Genomic DNA, 23,738 nt, shown 5'->3' with positions numbered 1-23,738 from the left:
GTTACCTGTTGTTCCGTCTGTACAGCACTTTGGTTGGCTTTGTCACTGTTTTAAGGGCTCTATAAATAAAGTGGTATGGTATTAGTAAGACACAAACGTGTGTGACACGAGGAAGTTTTCTGATGTGGAAGTTCAAGTTCAAGTTGTGTTTATTTGTCTTATGCAAGGTTAGCACAGGGTTAACAGTACAATGATATGCTTAGCATGAGAAAAAACAATTTGGCTTGCTAAAAGAAAACCAAAAAACAAGAAACACTAAAAGCATGCAATAAGAGTACACAAGAAAAAAAGTACCAAAAAGTGAAAAAGTTATTGAAGTTGATGAGTCGCCTCATAAAAAAACTGATCTGAAACACCATGAAGCCACCATCCTTTCAGCTCTGTTCACTTTACTGCAGCTCAACAACAACAAATATTTTCAATAAAGCCACACAACGTACTCTCTAAAACACACTCGGTGTGTGTGTGTGTGTGTGTGTGTGTGTGTGTGTGTGTGTGCGCGTGCGCAGTGCACAGGCCCGCTCTAACAGAGAGGGCTGAGTGATGTCACAACAGACTGCATTTTAATAGAGAGGGAAGCAATTAGAGAGGGGACAGGCCGAGAGGTGAAGAGATGAGATGGGATGGTGGGGGGTGTCTGTGTGACACAGAGTTCACTCATTCACACACACACTCACACACACACTCATTACTGAGGATGAGTTAATTAATTGCACAGTGATTCACGGTACTGGTAATTAATCTCGTAGGTATGCGAGTGTTTTTTTTTGTTGGTTTTTGTTTTTGAGAGGTGACTCCCGTACTTCCACTTACCGGTATATCCCAGGCATGCATGTGCACACAAACACACAGTAACATTCCTGCAGCACTTTTAAAGGGACAATGCAGATCTTTTGTTGTTGGAGTTTGTGGGAACTTTTTGAACAATCTCTGTTTTAAGCTGCTTGTTCAAATGTGATGGAATGCGGCCATCCTAAAACAACTCCAAAAAAACCACGTTTCATAGCATTTAATGTAAAATCTATTTTCTAAAGTGATGTATTGTGGTGACTTTCACTGCAGGATTATTTCCATGGACTTCTGTGGTTGTTTGCACGACACAAAGCAGCAGCAGCTCTGCTGGAGCAGCCTGGGATGTGTCCCACGCACACATTTCATAATTTTTTCTGCTTGAATGAGAGTGTCAGGCAAAGCTGACGCTGATGTGACAATTTATAAAACAGCTTTGCATGAACCACTATGGATTCTTTTAAGATTGAAGCCGTTTTAAGATGACAGCAATCCACTTTGGTCTTAGTAGCACACAAACTACCCATTAGCTAGTTGATCCGAAGAAATTAAAGTCTTTTCCCCCCAAAGTGATCACAGAACTCCACTTCAACAAATTTGAACTATCCCTTTAAATCAATATTTATATTTATTTGCATTACAGTTACACTCTGCAGGAAATGACTTTTCTTCCTCAGCACTGTAACTGCATTACCCTTTATTAGGTTTTTTTTAAGGGAAGGGAAGTGTGTATTGTCCAGTTAAATAAAATGATGTGTATTAATCTTGGCCCTACTTTACCCATGATCCCTTGCATCTATCAGCTTGAGCGGGAGTGGTGGAGCAATCACATTTGGAAATTAAACAAATAAAAAAAAAGTTGAAGATAGCTGAGTGAGTGATGAAGCCGGCCAATTGCGAGCAGCATAAATCTTTGCCTTTCAGCACCACCTCTGCCTCCACACATTTGGATATTGTTGTGATTTTACAGTGTTTGCATATATAAGTCTAATTTATTAGGCTCAAACACCATCAGAATTATTTACAAGCAAGTTCTGGTCTGCTGCCAATAAGCCCATTAGGCGCATTGTTGGAGACTGGTTATATGATAAAATACACAATAGTAATTGTGAATGGAGAGAGGCCAGAGTGGTTCTCAATGAGGTGATTATGTGCGTGCAGGTTATTGTGCTATTTCAGCATGACGTGTAAATCTGTATCGCACCATTAATCATAGTTTCTGCTGTCAGGAAAGTGAGGTGGTAAAAAAGATGATGAGAGGGAAAAAATCAGAAGAAAAAAGTGAAAAATGGAAAGAATAAAACGAGTCATTCAGAAAATGTAAAGTACCACTTAACTCCAGTTGGTCACATTTGGAGAACCTCAACAAGCAGAATAATATTCATTTATGCTAACTGTTTTATTTCTTGTAACAAATATAACAAATCATATGCTTTTAGATTTTTTTTTTAACAATTGGTAAATGGACTGTACTTATATAGCACCATTCTATCTTATCAAGACACTCAAAGCTCTTTAATCTGTGTCCTCATTTACCCATTCATACAGCACTCTACTAGATCCAAACAAAGAATAATCAGAGCTTTATCACATTCATACACTGATGGGACACACATCAGAGGCAATGTGGGGTTCAGTGTCTTGCCCAGGGACACTTCAGTATGTGACTGCTGGTGGAATCAAACCCTCAATTCTTGCATTGGAGGACGACTGCTCTAACCACTCAGCCACAGCTTTTTTATTTCCATTTGATTTGATTTTTGATGATCGTCTCATCTAGGAGCCTTGTAAATTTTCAGCACCCACACTTGTGTATGTACATATACATATATATGTATATATATATATGTATGCTTAGATGTTTATGTATGTATACATATATATAGATTAATCATGAATTTAGTACTCCCTACCACCTTGTGCATGTACATATTTGTCTTTTTTCAAATGTGTGTGATTCTGCTTCTTTTTTGATTAGTTCATGTGTCTTATTTCTGTATAATTAGAAAATGCTACTGGATGCCTCAAATGTCCTTCCTGTGATTAATAAAGTATCTATATATCCATCCATATGTCCGTCCGTCCGTCCGTCCATCCATCCATCCATCCATCACCTCACAGTTTCATCTTTCAACTTTGTTGTGATATCCATTTTCCAACTTCAGAAAACCCGATGATACTTTGGGTGTCAGCCCTGTTCCCCTGCCTTTAGTGACAGCTGGAAAAATGAAAGTTACTGTGTTCCAGAGCTGATTTAATGTAGTGAACCCTTTTAATCAGTCCTCAAACTTGACCATATCAAATCAGAACTTTACTTTTTATTCCATACCTCAAATTGCTGCATGCCTCACTTTCTCCAAGGTAGAAATATTTCAGAACCTACCGTTTCATCAATAATTACAGGATGTTCTGACCCCAACTCAACATGCAAGAATGCAGTGATTGTTGTACTTTAAACAACTTTTCTTATTTAAAGAAAAATTACTTCTATTGTATCAACAAAAGTTAAATCTGGTCCTCTGGACATAAAAAAAAAACAAAACAACAACAAAAGAAATTGTAGAAACGTTTCGTCTCTCATTTGAAAGACTTCCTCAGTCTGAGGTGCTGTATTCAGCTCAGTCTCTTAAATAGCACCTTCTTGCATGCTCTTCTATTGTAGTTTTTATCCAGTCAAAAAAACCTCCATGTATTTGAACAGCACTGGTAGCACACTGAACAAAATATAAACACAACAATTTTGTTTTTTCACCATTTTTCATGAGCTGAACTCAAAGATCTCAGACTTTTTTAACGTACATAGTAGGCCTTTTTTTTTTCTCAAATATTGTTCATAAATTTGTGTAAAGATGTTCGTGAGCCATTCTCCTTTGCTGCGATAATCCATCCACCTCACAGCTGTGGAATTTCAAGATGCTGAATAGGCAGCATGATTACTGTGAAGCGGCTGGGATGAGAATCAGCACCTCCAAATCTGAGGTCATGGTCCTCAGTTGGAAAAGTGTGAATGGATCTCTTCAGGTTGAGGTTCTGCCTCAAGTGCAGGAGTTCAACTATCTCGGGATTTTGCTCATGAGTGAGGGAAGAATGGAGCGTGAGGTTGACAGATGAATTGGTGCAGCGTCTGCAGTATTGTGGACTCTGTACCGGTCCATTCTGGTGAAGAGGGAGCTGAGCTGTAAGATGAAGCTCCCTGTTTACCAGTTGGTCTACGTTCCTCCTCTCACCTATGGTCATGAGCTCTGAGCAGTGACTGAAAGAATGAGATCATAGATACAGGCAGTTGAAATGAGTTTCCTCCGCAGGATAGCTGGACTCTCCCTTAGAGATAGGGCGAGAAGTTCAGTTAACCAGGAGAGACTCGGAGTAGAACTACTGCTCCTCCACATTGAAAAGAGCCAGTGGATGTGGTTCAGGCATCTGGTAAGAATGCTTCCTGGGTGCTTCCTTCCTAGGGAGATGCTTCGTGCATCTCCGACGGGGAGGAGACCCTGGGAAAGACCCAGGACTTGCTGGAGAGAGTACGTCTCTTGGTTGACCTGGGAACACCTTGGAATCCTCCCAGAAGAGCTGGAAGAGGTGGCTGTGGAAAGAGCTGTCAGGACCTCCCTGCTCAAGCTGCTGCCCCCACGACCCGACTTCTGAACAAGTGGAAGATGGATGGATGGATGGATGGATGATTGCACAGATGTGTTGTAGGATGACTACAATAAAAAGCCACCTTAAAATGTGCAGTTTACTTTACCTGTACTGGGGAGGTCTGGGGGATTCAGATAACCAGACAGTATCTGGTGTGACCACCATTTGCCTCATGCAGTGCAGCACGTCTCCTTCATAGAGTTATCAGGTTGTTGATTGTGGCCTGTAGAATATTGGTTCACTCTTCTTCAATGGCTGTGTGAAATTGCTGGATATTGTCAGGAACTGGAACATGCTGTTTTATACACCGATCCAGAACATCCTAAACATGCTCAATAGGTGACATGTCCAGTGCTTATGCTGGCCATGAGAGAACTGAGATGTTTTCAGCTATCAGGAATTGTGTATATATCCTTGCAATATGAAGCCATGCATTATGCTGCAACATGAGGTGATGGCCGAGGATGAATGACACAACAATGAGCCTCCGAATCTCGTCACGGTGCATTCAAAATCCAATCGTTGTGCATAACATACACCTGCCCATACCACAACTGTTTGTACATACATAGCTATCTGTGTCTCATTTGTTCATGTATGTTCTCTTATATACTCAATATTACAATATAATGATGAGGAAGTATGGAAGATTTTGAAAAAAATGTAAAAAAAAAACCAAGAAACTGTGTGGTAGAAGTGATTTTGTAGAAATATGTTCTGAAGTTTTGTTTTGCATGTGTAAAACAGGATTTTCTCCTTCTACCTTCATCACATCATACAGTGAAAATGTATTTACCCGATTGTTTGGTAAAGGTAACATACTTAGTCTGAACTCTTAAACTCAAAATTAAAACAAAAACATCAGTGTTTTTATTGAAACATGAAACAAGGGCCTTTTGTACTTTGTACCACAACTTCTCCTCCTCCACCATAACTCTCAGCACTGGCTTCCCTCAGGGCTGTGTGCTGAGCCCTCTCTTGTTCACTCTATTCACGTATGACTGTGCACCTACCCTTCCAGGTTGTCATATTGTAAAGTTTGCAGATGATACAGTCGTGGTGGGATGCATCACAAACAATGAGTCCAGCTACAGGCAGGAGGTGGAACATCTGGAGAGCTGGTGCAGGAAGATCAACCTTCACATCAATGTGAAGAAGACGAAGGAGATGGTCATGGACTTCAGAAGGAATAAACACACCTACTACCCCCCCACCCTCACCCTGAACATAGGAGGATCTGTGGTGGAAGTGGTCTCCACCAAGTACCAAGTATTTGGGTGTACACATGAATGACAACCTGATCTGGAGCAACAGCACCAGCCTGATAAAGTTCATCAGAGACTCTACTTCCTCAGGCGGCTGAGACGAGCTGGTCTGGGAAGCTCAGTCCTCACCTCCTTCTACAGGCGTGCAGTGGAGAGCATCCTGTGCTCCAGCATCAACGTGTGGCATGGAGGCTGCACAGCTGCAGAAAGAAAAGCTTTGCAGAGAGTGGTGAAGGCTGCACAGAAGTCTGTTGGAGACAGTCTGCCCACCATCACAGACATCTACACCTCCAGATGCAGGAAGAGAGCCACCTGCATTATGAAGGACCCCACTCAGGCAGGAAGTTAAGGAGCATTAAGTGTAGAACCACTAGACTGAGGAACAGCTTCTACCCTGAAGCTGTTAAGACTCCTGAATCCCTATTCAGGAATATCACTATAAAAAAAAAATCACTGTAATGCCACTTATGTGCTGCTGATTATCCATGTTGCTGATCTCATGCTGCTGATTTATTTCACTCTGCTGCTGTTCATTCATACTCATCTGCTCACACAGACTCATGTTCGTGCTGCTGTTCAGCGTATTGTGTTTACTGTTTTTATGCTGCTAGTGCTGTGTATTTTTACTTAACGTTTTTCTTAGTTCAAATCTTAGATCTCATTACTGTTTTTCTTAGTTCATATCTTAGATCTTATTACTGTTTTTCTTTTACATGTTAATACATTTGTTGGATGTAACTGGGACCATGTGTACACAACTTCATTCCACCACATGTACCACATGTGGCGTGTATGACAAATAAAGAACCTTGAATCCTTGAATCCTTGTACATGTGAAGCATTTTTACTTTCAGTTTGAGCTTGCTGCCAAAAACAATAACTTGAATCTCACAATAATGCACTTACAACACACAGAGTAGGCGACAAACAAATGGACAGCAGGGGTTTGTGTTGCGTATGAGGCACACCAGGTTACCGAGGCTCAGTAAGTGTTTTTGTGCCTCACACACCTGGTCACACAGAATAACACTTTGCTGTCCTCTGAGAACACACACAGCAGATCTTCTTTCACTCTACGGTAGCCTCAACAAGACACATTACATCCCCGCTCCGCCATCTGCTCATGACAGATGTATTTATGTAATAGTTTTGATAGGTATTGATCCGCACGGCGGAGCCAGTTAAGAAACGGAGAAAAATGAGATTTCAAAATCAACATGGCTGCGAAGGGAATTTTGTGAAGATGATGAGTGACAGAGAGCGAAAGAGAGAAAAAGAAACGACTATGAGAAAATGAAGTTGTGTGAGTAGCAGTGACAGGGCCGAGGTTTTGGTTGAAAACACACAATTTAACAAAAACAAAAAAAGTAGATATGGGACAGTGTGAAAACAAGCAGGAATATGTGTGTGTTTAAAATGACATGAGCATGTGTGTGTGTGCATGTGTGACCTTGGCTTGGCCCGGTGGTAAAGTGGGGCGTCAGGAGAGCCCTGTGTGAGCAGTCAAGCGTTCTCCCTCAGATTAGCGGTCTTTATTACTGCCACCAACCACTGATCTGACAAATCCTCTTATTTCATTTTACTTTCTCCAACCTCTGCCTCTCGTTTTTTTTTTTTTTTTTCCTCCTCACTCCTTTATTTTTCTAAAATCGCCCTCCCCCTCCTTTCTTCCGGCTCGGTGGCAGCTGTACGTGCTCCACCTTGTGCTCTGCTGGCTTCAGTTTTTCCTGTTCTCTATTTGTTCACTCTTTCTCGTCCTCATTGTCTTTTCATCTTCTGCACGGCTTTGCTGATACCTACGCAGCTCTTTTCTCTGTTCTTCCTCTCACCCTTCTGCTGCGCTCCTCCCTCCATACCTCCGCCTCGGCCTGCCTCTCTATACCGTGATGAATCTGTAGACAGGGGCTAATAATTGTACTTCAGCCCAAGTGCTCATTTTTCTTTGTGTTTGAAAGCTGTGACAGGCAGGGGCTCCTTTTCCCCTCCTGCGCCCCCCCCCAGTCCTTCTCTTCTTCCCTTTCTCTACCTTTTCTTTCTATCCTCACACAATGGGGTGAGTAAAATAACTCAGGGTTTACAAGGTCATGCTGTCTTGTAGTGAGGACACACTGGGGATTTGGGGCTAGAAGCATTTCCTCAAAGCTGCTGTGTTGAGTCTTCAATAAAAAAACAAGTTATGGATTGTCAAAGCAGATCTATGGGGAGAAGTAGTAATATTTGATAGAGAATTAGTGTATTTTAGACATATGGATTCAAACGTTGCTTCTCAGGGTTTTTATGAAAGAAGTGAAGAATAATAAGGTTTTTATGTCGCATGTTCCAACACAAAGTTAGTTTTTGTTAGAACATTGTGCCAAACAGTGCAACAGTAGTCAATGTTACTGGTTTGTCATATGTCAGGAGAAAAATTATGGTAATCTGGCATTACAGTGTAAAAATCTCGAGTTATACCTTGTTTCTTTATATTTTTTCATGCAAGCAGTCAGACTTCCTTCTCTTAAAACGGTTTTGATTATTATTTTTCTAAACTTTCTAAAGAATTTACAAAGTTTCCTTTTGGACTTTGACTGCTTGTGACAATCTCAGTCCAGCACATTTCTGAATAATATTTTTGCTTGTTGAATAATTTCCCGCTGATTTATAAATCATTCAGATATAAAAAGGTCAATTCAACTCTTAAAGTGTTGTCTCGACACATAACAGACAACTTAGAAAAAAAAAGAAATAGGATCTTTAGTCACTTTGTTAACAGCAGCCTTCACAAAGATGCAAACTGTCCCCATTTCTTTAGCTGAACCATTGAAAAATACCAAAGATAACACAGTTTGATGGACATTAAATAGCTTATTTAGCCCCGACAAGATAATTCCTAACAAACTACGAGATGAAAACATGCAATTTAAATGATCAGCTATGGGATAATCTCTCAAGTCTCTGCTGGATTATTTTTCCATTCTTTCCTAAAGTCATGATATTAGATATTGTTCATGTGCTATAGATACGTTTTAAGGCCATAGAGTTTCTCTTCTGTTCTCCACTTGACTGTTTTTTCTTCATTTTTAAAGTTCACACAGCACAAAATGCTGTTGTGGACAGGGACAAGCACAAGCCAGAAAATGAGTGAGAGAAAGTAAAATATATATAAAAAACAAAGACAGAAATACTCTAGAAGACGGTCAGAAAGCCAAAAGAACTATCGATCAAGTCCACTTTAAAAGATTACTTAAATAAATCAAAGTGTTTTACAAAATACAATAAAGAAATATCTATAAAAATATATTCAAGATATAAAACACAGAGAAATAATAATTAGAAAAGGGCTGTATGTAAATGCCTATACTCAAACAAATCTGCTAACATCACATTAGATTAACATATATTAATCAGTTACAAAGAAATGATCTCTGCTTAAAATACAGTTTTGGCATCTAAAACACAATCTGCAAGCAAAGGACACACTGGGATATTGAAGGAAAGCTGCATTTCTATTGATTCACGTACAGCAATACTTTATGAAAATTGATCAACAGTTTTAATACTAATGTCATCTTCAAAAAGGAGAGATTAAAAAAGAGCAGGAGGGCAGGAGGAGAACAGAGACTTTATTGCCTGCTGTAGTTAGATGGTAAAGTTCCTCCTGGCAGATATTTATTGGGTTAGTTGAGTCCAGAGAGAGCTCTAACATTGATTGTGATCATTAAATATATCCGCTTGAAATGGCAACATGGCATTCCTTCAGTCAATGGAGCCAATAGAAGCAGAACAAAGGCATAATCAAATCAATCCCCTCATAATTATTCTTTGAAAGGTGGAATTAATCACAAGAAGAAATAAAAACAATAATGGAAAATGAAATGGTCTGTCGTAAACAATTACGGCCCAAATTGAAATAAATCCAGCGAAGGGGAAAAAATCCACTGTAAATCCAACTAATTAAACGAACATGGGATATTTGGTTTACATTGACTTTCAGCTATTATACAGCTGAGGAGGTTGTGTTTTTACATGGGGGAGATAAAGAAAAAACACGAAAGAGAAAATGGAAAATTATGTTGTGAAGCTGGGGAGGGGAAGCATGGGGTCAAAGGATCAAGGTGCGCCTCCCATGAAAGCCATGACTCTCTGTTCGCTCTGCTCAACGAGAGGAAGTGTACCTTATTGATTAGCTATCAGATGATTCCGATAGGGCCTGATCGATAGGATGAAAGCCAGGCAGGACCCTCCCTCTTCACTCTGCGGCCACTGCACTGCAGACCGACGCAGAGACATCAAGCTGTCCGCTCTCCTTTGACAGATTCTTCTTTGTGTCTTGCCTCCCGGGTTAAAAGGGTTCCTCAAACAAAGTTCGTATGACGAAGCAGGAATTCGTCAAAACCATTCCAATCATGACAGTAAAAAAGGCAGCAGGACATACTTTATAGATGAATAACATAAGTGAGGATTGTCAAATTACCATGGCGGAAGAATGATGCCGTCAGCACCATGGACAGCTCCAGGGACTGCACTGGTTTCAATGATGAACGTTTCATCAGCTGTAAAACTGAACGCTGCTGTTTAATGTGCTTGAAATGATGCGATTCAGTGTGTAATATTTCCTGTAACTTTCTCTGAATGTCACAGAAACATGCTATGTTCAAACAAGATTATAATTTGAAGGACTCATTATGAAATCACCTCAGTAATAACTGTAAAAAAATTTTTGTCTCTTATTTCCCGAGTGTGAACATGTCAGATGCTGTCTGCTTTCTATGAAAACTCCACGTGTGTCCGGGGCTGTGAAAGGACAGTGATAAGACACCTGCACTCTGCGTACAGCTCAGATTAAAACCAGGATCAGTTTCTCCCTCTACCTGACTGAAGAAGGTCAAAATAAAGAGACAGAGACATTGCATCCATTATGGTGCAGCTTAGATATTATATTTACAGTACAGTAGCCGCTCGTTACTTCGTGGATTGTTTTTCGTGGACTCGCTCTATCGCGGTTTTTCAAAATAAGATCGGACATGACACACAACTGGCTGCTTGATGGATGTGCTGCACGATCCGCATGGAATTTTTATTTAGAATAAATCATTTAAAATTATTTAGTACCTGCTGCACCTGTGTGTAGCCCAGAGCTGCAGGAGAAGCTTCCTCCTGCAGGGTGTCATATCTCCGCTCTGCAGCGGAGAAGTGGGCGTGGCCGAGAGCGCTGGCAGATGGCAGAGTGCAGCCGGAGGCAGAGAGCTGAGTTCATGACTCATGACATTCTTTGCTCTTTTAGAGCATTTAGAGTTTAGAAACATTGTTTAGAATACTGCAAGAGTGTGAGAGGGGTTTAAAATGCCTTATATATATATATATATATATATATATATATGAAAATAAACTACTACTTTCTACTTGTACTACTATTCGTACTTCACAGTTTTTCACTTATCGCAGGGCTTCAGGGTACGGATCCCTCACGATAAACGAGGGGCTACTGTATATTGTTCTATTTTTTGTAAATATTGTATTAAAAACTGCTATTATTATTTTAGTTGTCACCTTCCTGAACAAATGGACAAAAGCATTTCACTTAAAAAGTAAAATCAGAGTTTTATTGGATTTTTTCAGTCTGACCATTTATTTTTCTTCTCTTTCTCTTATTTACAGATGTCTTGATACTGGAATGCTGTTTCTTGAACAACCTACGGCACCTGGACTGCCATAAAGCACAATGTCTCAAAAGTTCCCCACCTTCCCAGTGGCTTCAAGACAACCAGTTCACAGCAAACCCAAATTCAGTTTGACACTAAAAATCGTAATTAATAAAACAAAAAAAAGAGTCTGAAATCAACCATTCTGTTTAAAACAGCAGACACACAGAAATTAAACACCTTGTACTTGTAAATAAAACTTGATCCCGTCTCGATTTAAATTGCCAAAAATCATTCCACAAATCCCCACTTTTTAATTATGTCCTACAAGAGTACAGATTAATACAATATTTCAGTTTGATGATAGCAAAAAAAGAAAAAGAAAAATCTATGTTAACATACAAGATTAGCCCACCCTTACAAATCAGGACATTGTAAATACTGTACAGACAACAAATAGGGACATTGATAAGAAATAAAAATTATTGCAAATAATGTACATAGCCATAACAATCATACCTCTAGTCTGTTGATATACCCATGAGTGTCCTGTGCCCCATCATTTTTATTTTTTTCTTGCCCCCAGTTATTATTTTTCACAATGATTTAACTAAACAGAACCAGACAGAAGTATGCAGAATTTACAGAACTGATTAGGAAAGATAAAACATTCGTCACTGGAACAACACTACACTTTTAAACAGAGTGTATACTTACACATAAACCCTGTGTGGTCACAGAAACAGGTACTTTCAGTTTTGTAAACTGAAACGTTGCAAAAATGACTTAGCAGATCTAAATACAACAGAAACTTTAACTTGTTGAGTTGATTGTAAATGAAAACCCCTCCGGTATCATGTATGTAGTGTTTTAGCCCTGTGGTGATGTGACACATCCAGATGGACATTTGTGGTTCGGCAGCTTTTGTGTAGTGCAGTCAGTCCTTTAGTAAGTTCATACCTAAGTCAACTGCTTCCTCTTTGATTCCTGTTTGACTTGCCGCCCCCAAATCCCTCAGAGGGTCTGAACCCCAGCTGACCGCTCGGCGACCAGGCGCTCACTCAGCTCCCACAGGCTGGCAGCGCTGCTCGGATCCTCAGCCTGGACGGAAGGCTGGCAGCGGAAGCAGTTGTTGAAGTACATGCCGCCTAAACCCTCCAGCTCCGGAGCCACTGCACAGTACACCGTGGTGGCCGCACCTTGTTGCTGTGAACGGGGGAGGAGAAAAAAAAGACACAGACCAAAAGAACAAGGTCAGTCGGGACAAATCACGGCTCTGTGAGACGGCTTCATCCTGCAGGAGGAGACGAAACACGGAGAACTCATCTACTTGCACACGGACGTTAGGATGTGCCCTGTCCAGAGAGGACAAACAATGGACAGCACCTATTTGTCCTTTAGAGACACACACATACAGACACAAAAAGAGACAGCACGACCGAGAGACCACAGGAAAATAAAAAGATTTTTAAAAAAAAGACTCATGCACACGCTGTCTCACCCTTCTCCCTTGTAGCCCACTGGGTCATACTACCATGGGAGCAGCATACTGTATATACATATAAATATATAAATACATAAAATAATGTACATATATTTATTTATTTATTCCTCTACCTGGCATGTGTAAGATGTGGCTGTATGTGAACTGTTTTAATGCTCCAATTGCAAACACCCAAAGCAGTAAAGGCGAGAACAAAAGAGCCACACCAGTTCCAGTTTAGATGGGAATCACCTCAGAAACCCAGCTTTCATGTGTATTACTGGGAAGAAAAAAAAAAGAGTGTGTTTTGATGGCAATTAAGATGTATATTTTCTCAATATGTGAATATGAGTTCAGTCTGAAAATAGGTGTTGGAAACTATTGCAAGTACAATTCTGTATCTTACATGATGATAAATTATTTGGTTTAAAAAAACAACCGCAACATGTTTTCACATGTGTACACTCACACATCACAAGGCTTTTTCACTTTTTTACAAGTAATTTTTCTCTTGGGGGTTAAATATAAGGACCATTAAGTCTCCACCCTGAAACGGACTAAGCTTCATGTTGTCTTAAGCCAAGTCACAGAGCAAAAGAGTTTTCTGGATGCAACCTGCTAAGTTTTCTAATGCACCCTGCTCTATCAGTCAGTAATTAGTAGGGATATTCTTGGAGGGAGATTTCTGTGACATTTGAAAATGAAAGTTGAAACAGCGGCAGAATAAACATGTCACAGAGAATTACACACATAACCCGACTGCTCAAAGAGGGATCTTTCATGTTGCGGCTCCAGCTAAAAGCTGCTGTGACAGCTTCCCTGCAAACTCCGGCGCTGGAGACGACTTCTGTACGACCACATGAAATGCTTGCACACTTTATCTCCCGATGAGAGTTTAGCACGGAGCACTGGCACACACTGAGACGAGCCCATATGCGCAGTAGTCAAACATAGGCGGGACACACACATATACGCACATGCATAATGGAGGCACATTACATGCCAACTGTTTGAACAGCTTCCTAAAGCAGCTGTGAGACTCACGAAGTGGAGGGATCCATTATGGCCTAAAAGCATTTCAACGTTCACAGCCCAATAGAAAAATATGCACAAAATGCTTATGCAATAAACAACCAGGAAAAGAAAATAATAAAACACAAACAAAGCAGATTTGCAGAAATGTTTTCCTCAGTACATAAAGCAAGTTGCAGCCTGTAAGCTGTGAGTAAAGTTCCATCAGTGTGTGGCGTCGCAGCAGCAGATTGAGTGTGTTTGAAGTGCAGCGTGATGAGAGAGCTGGTAAACAGCAAATGAAACGGCACCATCTCTCTGTGCGTCGCCGTGTGTCTCACCTGCCGGCGAGGCGATAACTTCATCCACGTCATATGTCGCCATATCAAAGACAGACAAATGCCAAGCAGTGTCTCTGAGTTACAGGTTCACACGCGCTCCGTTTAACTCATCTCTCTCACTCAGGGCATCTGATGTAGTTTGTTTGAAAGTGAAATACCTTTTAAACTTGACAGAAGATTTGCTGTCTGGCTCCCCTTGAACATGGCCGACTTTCAGCGCAGTTAGTGCGCAATTACCAAACACCAGTTTTGCTTTAAGTAAAAAAATAAATACTGGCTTGAAGAAAAAGAAAAAAACTGGGTTTGGATTTATTTGTATTTATAAAGATCTTTCAATCTTTGAAAAGTAAATCCAGACTACACGAGTCCAGTTAGTGGAAGATAAAGTAGTACATAGACTGTTTAGACTATCTTATTGGTGTTTAGCTCATCCCCCTCACCACTTGATCTTGTGACCTCTGCAAAAGATAAGGCTGATGAGATTAGGCATTAACATGCTCAGCCACCCACCACGGCCATTTATCATTGTGTGTGTGTGTGTGTGTGTGTGTGTGTGTTTGAAGATAGGAGGCAAGGTGCATACGAGGTAGTGCGACACAGAATAAGAAAGACTGACCAAAAATCTCAGAGACCTACAGCTGCACATGAGAACGTTATAAACACAAAAGACATAAAATCGACATAAACACTTGGAAAATATGTAAGACAAAGAATGGCCATCTTCATTTTAATAGAAGAACTTGATGTCGTATATGTCTATAATTTCTAAATCTAAATGTGAATAGTTATCATGCAAACTGTAGTTTTTAAAGATTGATGCTCTTTTACTGCTTTCCAACCAGGGCTGTGAACTTGACTGAATCATGAGGCAAAATATATGGCTTGAAATTTGAATTGGATGCAAATGAGACCTGAAAACCAGACTGTGCACCAAAACTTACTACGTTATGCTAAAATATTGAAATATTCAGCAATAAAAATATAATTAAAAAAATACAAACAAGTGGAATACCTCAAGATCCGACTGCAAAGTCAAACTATTTTGGGGTAAATCTGCTTCTGCAGCAGAAACAAACAAACAAACAAAAAAAAAAAAACACTTAAGAAACAAATCTACTTGCAATAAATTGATTTTTGTTGAGCAGCATGAGTCCACATTAGCTATGAATTAAAAACTGCACTGGGACCAAATCAGAGTCTTCCAAACTCAATATTACCTCCAAGAACCTCTTGAACATGCAATAGAAATGTCTTTGTACAGCGTTGAGCAATAATTGGTAGTTGAGAAGTCCTACTGAGCGTATTCACAAGCAAAAAGCTATAAGGGGGAGATTTAATGTTGTTAAACTAACAGTATTGTTACTTTTTGCAGTATTTTGTTCTGTGTCTTTGTCATCCAAGTTGTACTCAGCTGTATGAGCTTCCTTTGATCCTATGCATGTGACCTTTGACCCCCACACATCTGTAGTTAAGGCATCAATTGCTCCATCTGACCTGGGTGTGTATAAACGATAACTTCAGAGCAGGCTGTTTGTGGCGTGTCCCTGTACATACAAACCTGTAAATACTTCCAGCTATGCATGCTGAAAATTTAGCAGTTCTTTCAGGTACTTTTATAACCCCGTTTCTCATATGGCATGTGCTGAAACATTAAAATAAAATAAAAAAATAATGAAAAAAGTAGAAAAATAGAAAAGATTGAAATAAAAGTTGTGAAAATAAATGAGTTGATAATATTGTCAGGCAATATCCTCTCTTGGACAGTGTGTGTAGAGTCTTCCTGTTTTCTTACTCCTGTGGGTCGTTCTCTTCCATTGCCTGTCCTGTGTTTCTGCTCACCATCTGTGTCGGTTCTTGTCAGTTGGCATTTGTGCAGCGGCGAGGGTTGAGGCAGAGGAGAGGCGAGAGCGTCCACCAGCTGACCTCTGTGATGGCACTCCAGTTTAGCAGCAGCAGTGCTGAAGCTGGCAAAGCTGTGCGCGCCTGGGACGCAAATATGAGAAGTTGGTTCCTGGCACAAACACAGATCATTGCAGCATACGTTCATGCTTGTCATGTGAACGCCCTTTGGCTACGCAGTAGTTCTTCAGAACTTTTTTAAATGAAAACAAGTTTGGATTTTAATTTTTTCTTTTTTTTTTAACTTTAGGTATTTAAAGGGGCAATTTCATTCCTGTTAAGTAATATTTAGATTAAAATGACATGTGAATCAAGTGATTTTGTTCTTCACCTGTGGAAGGTAACGTTGCAGAATTTTCAAGGTATTTAGTGAAAAAGTATGTGAAGGGTAAAGTATTTATGTGGCTTTTTAGGGATCAGAAGGAGTGCAGTTTCTGGCTCAGCCCTCTGCCCAGCCTCGTGGAGTAGCTATCCTCCGAGTGAGACTCCAAATTGATTGTGATTCTGTTTCAGGAATGTTTTTTTTTTTTTTCCCAACCTGTGATGTTTAAAATATATGGAGGTGTCTGATTTTTAATCTGTGCTAAAGATATTTTACATTTAATAAATAACCATTGAAAGCAAAGATTTTTGAAGTGTGCAGTTTATTTCAGAATAAGTGTCTGTGTGTAGATCCCTTTTTGCCTTCGGTCCAGCTGAACGTGCCGGGCCTCGCTGCAGAAAGAATTCTGGGCAATGTGGTCCTCTTCACATAAACAAGCTGTTCCTCCATTCTTGACCATTCAACCAAAATAAAAAGAAATTAGCTCCTTAGCAAACATCCTGACACACTATGAATTTATGATTGTGAACTTTACAGACAGTAGCTATGTTTACATAGACATAAATAATCGGATTAAACGGCCATTTGGAATAAAAATGTGTCATGTAAACACCCCATTCGGATTATTCTGAGCTGATTCAGCTCAATCCGAATGAATCTGTAATCCGAATGAGAGGGGTGGTTTATGCCGATTCACAATCCGAACGGTGTGCATGTAAACACTTAATCTGATCATTTTATTCTGATTGTGGAAATCTGACCTGACTGCGCATGTGCGACCTATATCTACCTCACGTATTTCTGCCTGGCTAATTCTAATATGTCGGGGAAGCTAAACTGGTCGGTGAGCGACACAACATTTCTACTAGACACTTTGAAAGAGCTCAAAATGATCTGTATTACCTGTAGCTCAGTCAGGGAGTGCAGTAACGTCTCCACCGTCATTAAAACCTGTCGCGGGTCCATTTTTGGGCGCTCAGGTTTGTTTACGTTCATCACAAAAGTAAAATGAAAATAGAACTTCTTCTGTGTTTTTTTTAAAGGACAATTTACTACCACTGTGCGCATGTCAGTACTTCTATTCAGTATTAAAGCCTGCTGCATGTAAACGCTCATCGTGAACGGATTGTGCCCATGTAAACAATACATTTGGAGAATTTAATATGAAAACATTTCAAACCAATCAAAAAAATGTCCCCATGTAAACATATCTAATATGAGTGAAATAAAGTTGTGAACAAAAGAAATGATTAGAACGTGAGTGACTTTAGACTACAGAAACTAAAAGTTATAATATTTAAAGAAAGCTGTTGAACATGTGAGGTATTTTACTGACAACATACTGTTTCACTGTAAACCACAGTAAAACAACATCCAAACAATTCTCAGAGTTATTTGTGAAAAAATAAAGTACATTATAAAAGAATAGACAGTGACGTCCAGGTTTAACTGAGCTTGTATAGAATAGGATGTAAATTTGACTAGTCTGCTTAAGCATTTCTGTCTCTGGTGTGAATGCAACCAGAGAAAAAGGCCTTGCAGGTATTTAGTCCTTTAGGGAGCTCCCTGGTCCCAATTTACCTCAGCAAGCTTCTGTTTGGTCCTAAAGCACACAAAGACCTTTCATCATAGGCCTCCCCAGTGATTAGTCTACCACGGTCATCTGTTTGTTCTAAACTATATTTTGTACCGTCCATTAGCCCACAGGCCAATGGCTAATACTCACCTAAAGGCAGCATGCTCCCCAGAGAAGCATTAAGGGAAGGATGGAAAACCAGCCTCCTCCCTCCACCCTTGGTTCTCAGTTCTTCCTTCATCATGCCCGTTTCTGTCTGTCTTCCTTGGCCCCTACTTGTTAACTCAGTCCCTTCCTTTTACCTTTAGAGTCTGGGTAAACCATTTTAGCATGACAACTTGGAGGTAAATGGACCTCCTTCCCTGGCGTTCGAGATCACAGATGAGCCCTGTCTTTGCTTCAAAGCAACCAGAGTGATGTAGAAGAGGATGGAAAAGCAGAAAGAGAAAAGAGCAGAGAGAAACCTATGCCGGAGTGACAGCAACACAACACAAAACACAGTAAGCACACCCCCAAATCCACTATTTATCTCCCTTTCTCTCAGCGGTCCTCCTTTCACCCAGTTTGCACCAGATAAGATCAACAGAGTGTCAGTCATCAACAGCCTCCTGTCACGCTGTGATTGTTCATCTGCTACATGAGTGTGTGCAAGTGTGTAAATGTGCAGTCCAATGCGACATTGCTGCATACATTTAATACCCCTCCTGTTCAAAGAAACAATAGGAGAAGAAGTGAGGAATGAAGCGGAGGGAATGCAAAGGACAAGAGGAGGAGGGGAAGGATTAAGATGAGAGGAGAGACAAAGAGAAAGAGTAAGAAACGAAGCAGAGCAGAGGGTGAAGGAGACAGGACAAAGGGCATCCAAGGGGAAAACGATGGGGAGTCAGAAGGACTTGCGCAATGACTGTGAAACTATCTCATTTTTATCTTGTGAGAGGACTTCCGAAGTGATCCACGCAACCTAATTATTTTCCCCTAATAAAAGCAACATATGCTAAGACAATAAAAGGCCTTATTGGACACCTATTCATTAAAAAGGAACAGTAAAAAGTGACGGGCTCTGGCACAGGGATTAGCTTTTAAAAGGGCTTTTCTCTGGCTGGAAATGGCCTTAGTCTTCCTTTAGGATTTCCATATGGATACATAGCCCACCATAAAAGATCTGAATTATACATGAAGAGGTCTGACTGCTTTATTGGCTGTGATCTTCCTTTTCACTCTCACCTAATTGCATCAGTGCACCATACCTGTGTATGAATGCTACAAGGCATGCAGTTTAAGGTCAGGAAATTTCCAGTTGTAAAGTACATATAGCTAATGACAACCATTCAGCAGCAGCAAGATAACCTATAAATCACAAAAGTTTGTTAAGTTAGTAACATGCAGTTGAAATAAGGCATGCTGGTGACTCACGGCTGACAATTTGACACGGTGAAGTCATTATTCCATATGGTCAACGTACTGTAACTGTCACTATATTTCTATTATGAGCACAGCATTGCTGTCTGTGTGTCGGTATGCGAGTGTGTGATGAGCTGGTGTAATAGGGCCACACACAGGTGTGTCTATGCTCACCTCCTCACTGATGCACCAGCTAATTGGTCTCCTGCGGCAACCTGACATATTCACACACTAAAAATCTTCCACACACACATAGTCAAGTGTGTGTGCTTACCAAAGAACCCATACACACACATGCACACATGCAATGTAGTGCGCAATGGTTATATCCACATTTACTGTGTAAATATGCACTGACGCCTGAAGATAACCATACATAGGCAGGTAGCCTGCAGAGTGTGTTTCCAAATCTACTCATTATCACCGTGCTAACTCTGAGTGAAGAATGACACCTGAACAGAATGCTGCTTTTGTATAAACAGATGCTTTAAAGTTGCATGTATAACTTTGAAAACCAATCACCGTAAAAGTAACATGTAGATTATTTAAAAAAAGGAACTCGAGAGCCAAACACATCTTAACCGTGTCCAAAATGATCCACCACAAAATCTCTGAACAGAACTGTACTTTTAATTGTAAAACACCACAAATATTGGCAACGATCTTTCTAAAACGTATGTTCTGAAGTAAAAAATGATTGAGGACTGAATACCGTATCTATCTATACATTAACTTTTACCCGCTTCTTTCTTTTCGAGTCATGGGGGTCACTGGTGCCCATGTCCAGCAGTCACTGTGCGAGAGGCGGGGTACACCCTGGACAGGTCTCCAGTCCATCACAGGGACACATAGAGACAAACGAGACAAACAACCATTCACTCTCTCACTCACACCTAGGGACAATTTAGAGTTACCAATCAGACTAACATGCATGGTTTTGGTCTGTGGGAGGAAACCAGAGTACCTGGAGAAAACCCACGCATGCACGGAGAGAACATACAAACTCCACCCAGAAAGGCCCCCGGCCGAGATTTGAACCGGTGACCTTCTTGCTGAGAGGCCGCAGCTCTACCAACTGCGCCACCGTGCTGCCTTAAATTCCACATCAAACTTTAAATTACAACTGATGAGAGGACACCATTAAAGAGTAGTGCAAAAAAACTAGTAACCCACAAAGCAATGAGACCAGTGAGGAAAATAAACTGTGTGTGTGTGGAGGGGGGAACAAATCCTATTAAACATACATAAGAGTTTAGTTGGTATTAAAAAAAAATCTATTTTCCTCTAAAGTTTTAGGTCTGTATTCTCAATATTTAGTTCACTGTAACAAGTTCATCTGTCTCATTTCATTTATCCTTCTAACTTTGGTTGGGAAATATGAGTTGTTTCACGTCACCTAACCTGCTCAGTTTGCCATTTTCTCTTACAGTAGCCAGTTCTCCTGCCGCCCCCTTCCCTCAGAGTGGAGGTCGAGAGAAAGAGAGAGAGAGAGAGAGAGAGAGAGAGGGATGTTCTGTTTTAAATAAGGCAGCAGCACTGGCCCATTAAACTCTGATAGTAATGATATTAATTTGGCAGGAACGTGTCATTTTCACAGTAGAGCAACTAGCTGAACTGTCATTACACACACACGTACACACACAGACAAAGTATTCTGCCTCATCCACACTGTCTCTACCCGCACACTACCCCACTAACTCATCTCCCCTTTTCCCCTCTCTCTCTCCCTCTCTCTCTCACACACACACACACACACACACACATACACAAAGCCCAGAAGATGTCACAGGAGAGCAGCTAGCAGTAACATTATGAGAGTCAGAGAGATCTGCTAATGGGAGAGATTAGCATGTCCTTGGTCACAGCGACTGCAGTGGTGGGACTGATATCCACATCTTGCATCTTCAGTCTTCTCCTCAACACTTTGTTTCTCCTCCTCTGAACTGTCTCGTGTTGCCCTTCCACTAAAATCTAATTGTTCTACTTCTCCAGCGTCATGTTTGACACCAACTCTTGGTTTTACTTTCACCACCACATGAGAGGGTGGTAAAAAAATAAAAATAAGAGAAGACAGCAGAACTGTTGTCGTGGAGGAAAATTTGAAACAAAAAAACTTTGACTGACATATATTTAATAGATTTCTTTGCAAATATGTGATTGATTGCAGTTTCACAGTTGGCGTTCAGTTAGCAAAAATAATCCTTGAAAATAAACCAGAACAAAAAATATATATTTTACTCTAATTTTATTATTTCAAACATACCATTTTTAAAGCTGAAGTATTTAAAAATAAAAAATAAAATAATAATAATTTCTTCATGTTTAAAGAGCCAGGCTGTTGAACATTTTTAAGAAGCCTTGTGTAATGACGTTTCCAGACATTCGGGAAGGTTTTAAACATTTCCCAGCTTTAAAAAAAGTTTCCTCAAGTTCATGGGCCGAATTGCACTGCTTTCTTTGTCTATACACCTAACAGACGTCCTTGAGAAAATCAATTTTAAAATGGCTCTTTAAGAACTTTAAGAGCTGCCCTTCACAAAGAAACTATTTGTTTCATTTCAGTAGTTGCATCGATAAAACATTACAAAGACCGTTTTATTGTAGAAACAGTTTTAAAACCTCTAGACAACTCTTGAGAAACCTTTTTTCTTCTTATCGCTGGTTCATATCTTTTTTTAAAGTCTTTTTATCACACCTCAATATCTGCATTAAGCATTTAAACAAACAATAATATTATTTAAAGATGCTATTTTACTTTGACATAACAAAAAAAAAAAAATCATTACAGGACTTGTACTTGTAATAGAGTTAATTCTACACTGCCGACTTGATCCTTTTTTTTTAATAAATAACCGGAGTCCTTAGCTGCTCTTTGAACCACCCAGCAAACCTAAAAGAAATGTTAAACTTCAAGAAAAGTTGCAATTATTAGTTTTGACTGAATTTCTAGAAAACATTTTAATTTTAACATCAAATTTCATGCTCAATAATCCAGGTAAAAAATCCAACAAAGTTAATCAGTTCCTCTGGACGGTTTCTTTTTGTTGAAACATTTCGTCTTTCATCCAAAAGACTTCATGAGTCCGAGGAGCCACAACAAACTCAGTCCCATAAGTAGTTGAACCACTTTGGCCATGGCTGCCTCAGATGAGTCGGCGGGGGAGAGGGTGGACTCCAGAAACCATCTTATCATAATCAAACTGGTTGAGTTTGTTGTGGCTGCTGTAGTGGACAAAACGATGTGGATCAGTGTTCCCCAGGGAACAACCATACACATTGGTGATTTGACGCTCTATCACCTCGATCCGGAACGATGGGACGCGACTCTGGATGACTCAGAGTACCTAGGAAATATGTCTATAGACATAGATCCAGAGACTCTGGGAAGGATCCGTTTTGAAGGCACCCAAGTCGTCGACGTGGAACCAATAAACCAAGTTCTCAAGTCCCTCAGGTCCACAACTAAGAACCCGATCCAACCAATTAACTATGCGTGGTCGAGCGCGGACACATTAATCATAGCCCTGCTAATGACGATAACCCTCGTATTGTGTGGGATACTCGCATCCCTGTCCCGGGGCCAAACGTCACTCCGAGTCGACGTGGATCGCCATGCAGCGCACCTCGATATGATTATGCCTCGCGTAAGCGGGTCCGCAAAGAAGCCACTCACACGGGACAACGTGACTGAAACTGACAACCAGGGTGAGGAGGAGCAGTGAAACGATGTTTCGAGATGCTTAGTCACTACTCTTGTCGGTGTTGAAACGTTGTTTAGTTGATTTTGGTTGTTTCTGAGGTAAGAATGTATCTTGTGTATAAGTTAAGTTAGAGACTAAGAGGCCTTTAACCATGCCAACATGCAGTTCATTCGCTAAATTGCAATCCTTGCGGAGTCAATGTATATTATTGTTACCTTAAGTACCATAATCTACATTGGTCTCACATCGCTTAAGCCGAACCTACTCGAACAATTCTATTCGGGGGGATAGCTAATTCTTTTTGATAAGTCTCGCCATAGACTTCCAAAACATTTATGGGGAAACCAAACACCCAATCTCAAGTCGTTCGTCTAAAAGACAACAGACATTTGAACCAAACTATATTTTGCCATGTAAAGCTAACTTAACCCAAGTTAGAAATGGAAAAGTAGTTTGGAACCCTTTTCTATAGGCTTAAACTCCTGTAGTTACCCCTTTTCAGCATGCTCCACCCCTTAACTGGTAGTCGTAGCTGTTCCCAACCATAATAGCTTACACACCAGGTGCATATAGTTTAAGGCCTTATGTAAAATCCCCTTCATAAGCCCACCTTAAACCACATAATTGCATGACACATTGAACCAGAACGGCACAGGCTGGACGTCGCTGGAGACGACCTTCGCTGGAGGC

The 23,738-nt window shown here is 40.3% G+C and overlaps 2 protein-coding genes across 2 annotated transcripts in view; one reads left to right on the top strand and one right to left on the bottom strand.

The window, feature by feature from the left end:
• Positions 1-11,500, top strand: part of LOC119416264 (transcription factor Maf-like) — a 45,788-nt gene extending 34,288 nt beyond the window's left edge. Inside the window, exon 3 of the mRNA XM_037683477.1 lies at positions 11,331-11,500. The gene's annotated coding sequence lies outside the window, so the exon portion shown is untranslated. The remainder of the gene's footprint in view (positions 1-11,330) is intronic.
• Positions 11,501-12,317: 817 nt separating this feature from the next.
• wwox (WW domain containing oxidoreductase) overlaps positions 12,318-23,738 on the bottom strand; it is a 171,459-nt gene continuing 160,038 nt past the window's right edge. Inside the window, exon 9 of the mRNA XM_037683475.1 lies at positions 12,318-12,520. Within this exon, the coding sequence (XP_037539403.1) occupies positions 12,329-12,520 (192 nt within the window). The 3' untranslated portion in view covers positions 12,318-12,328. The remainder of the gene's footprint in view (positions 12,521-23,738) is intronic.

Source organism: Nematolebias whitei, chromosome 10 (genome assembly GCF_014905685.2).
Source record: "Nematolebias whitei isolate Nwh7 chromosome 10, NemWhi1, whole genome shotgun sequence".
Classification (NCBI taxonomy): domain Eukaryota; kingdom Metazoa; phylum Chordata; class Actinopteri; order Cyprinodontiformes; family Rivulidae; genus Nematolebias; species Nematolebias whitei.
This window is presented reverse-complemented; position numbering and strand designations above follow the sequence as displayed.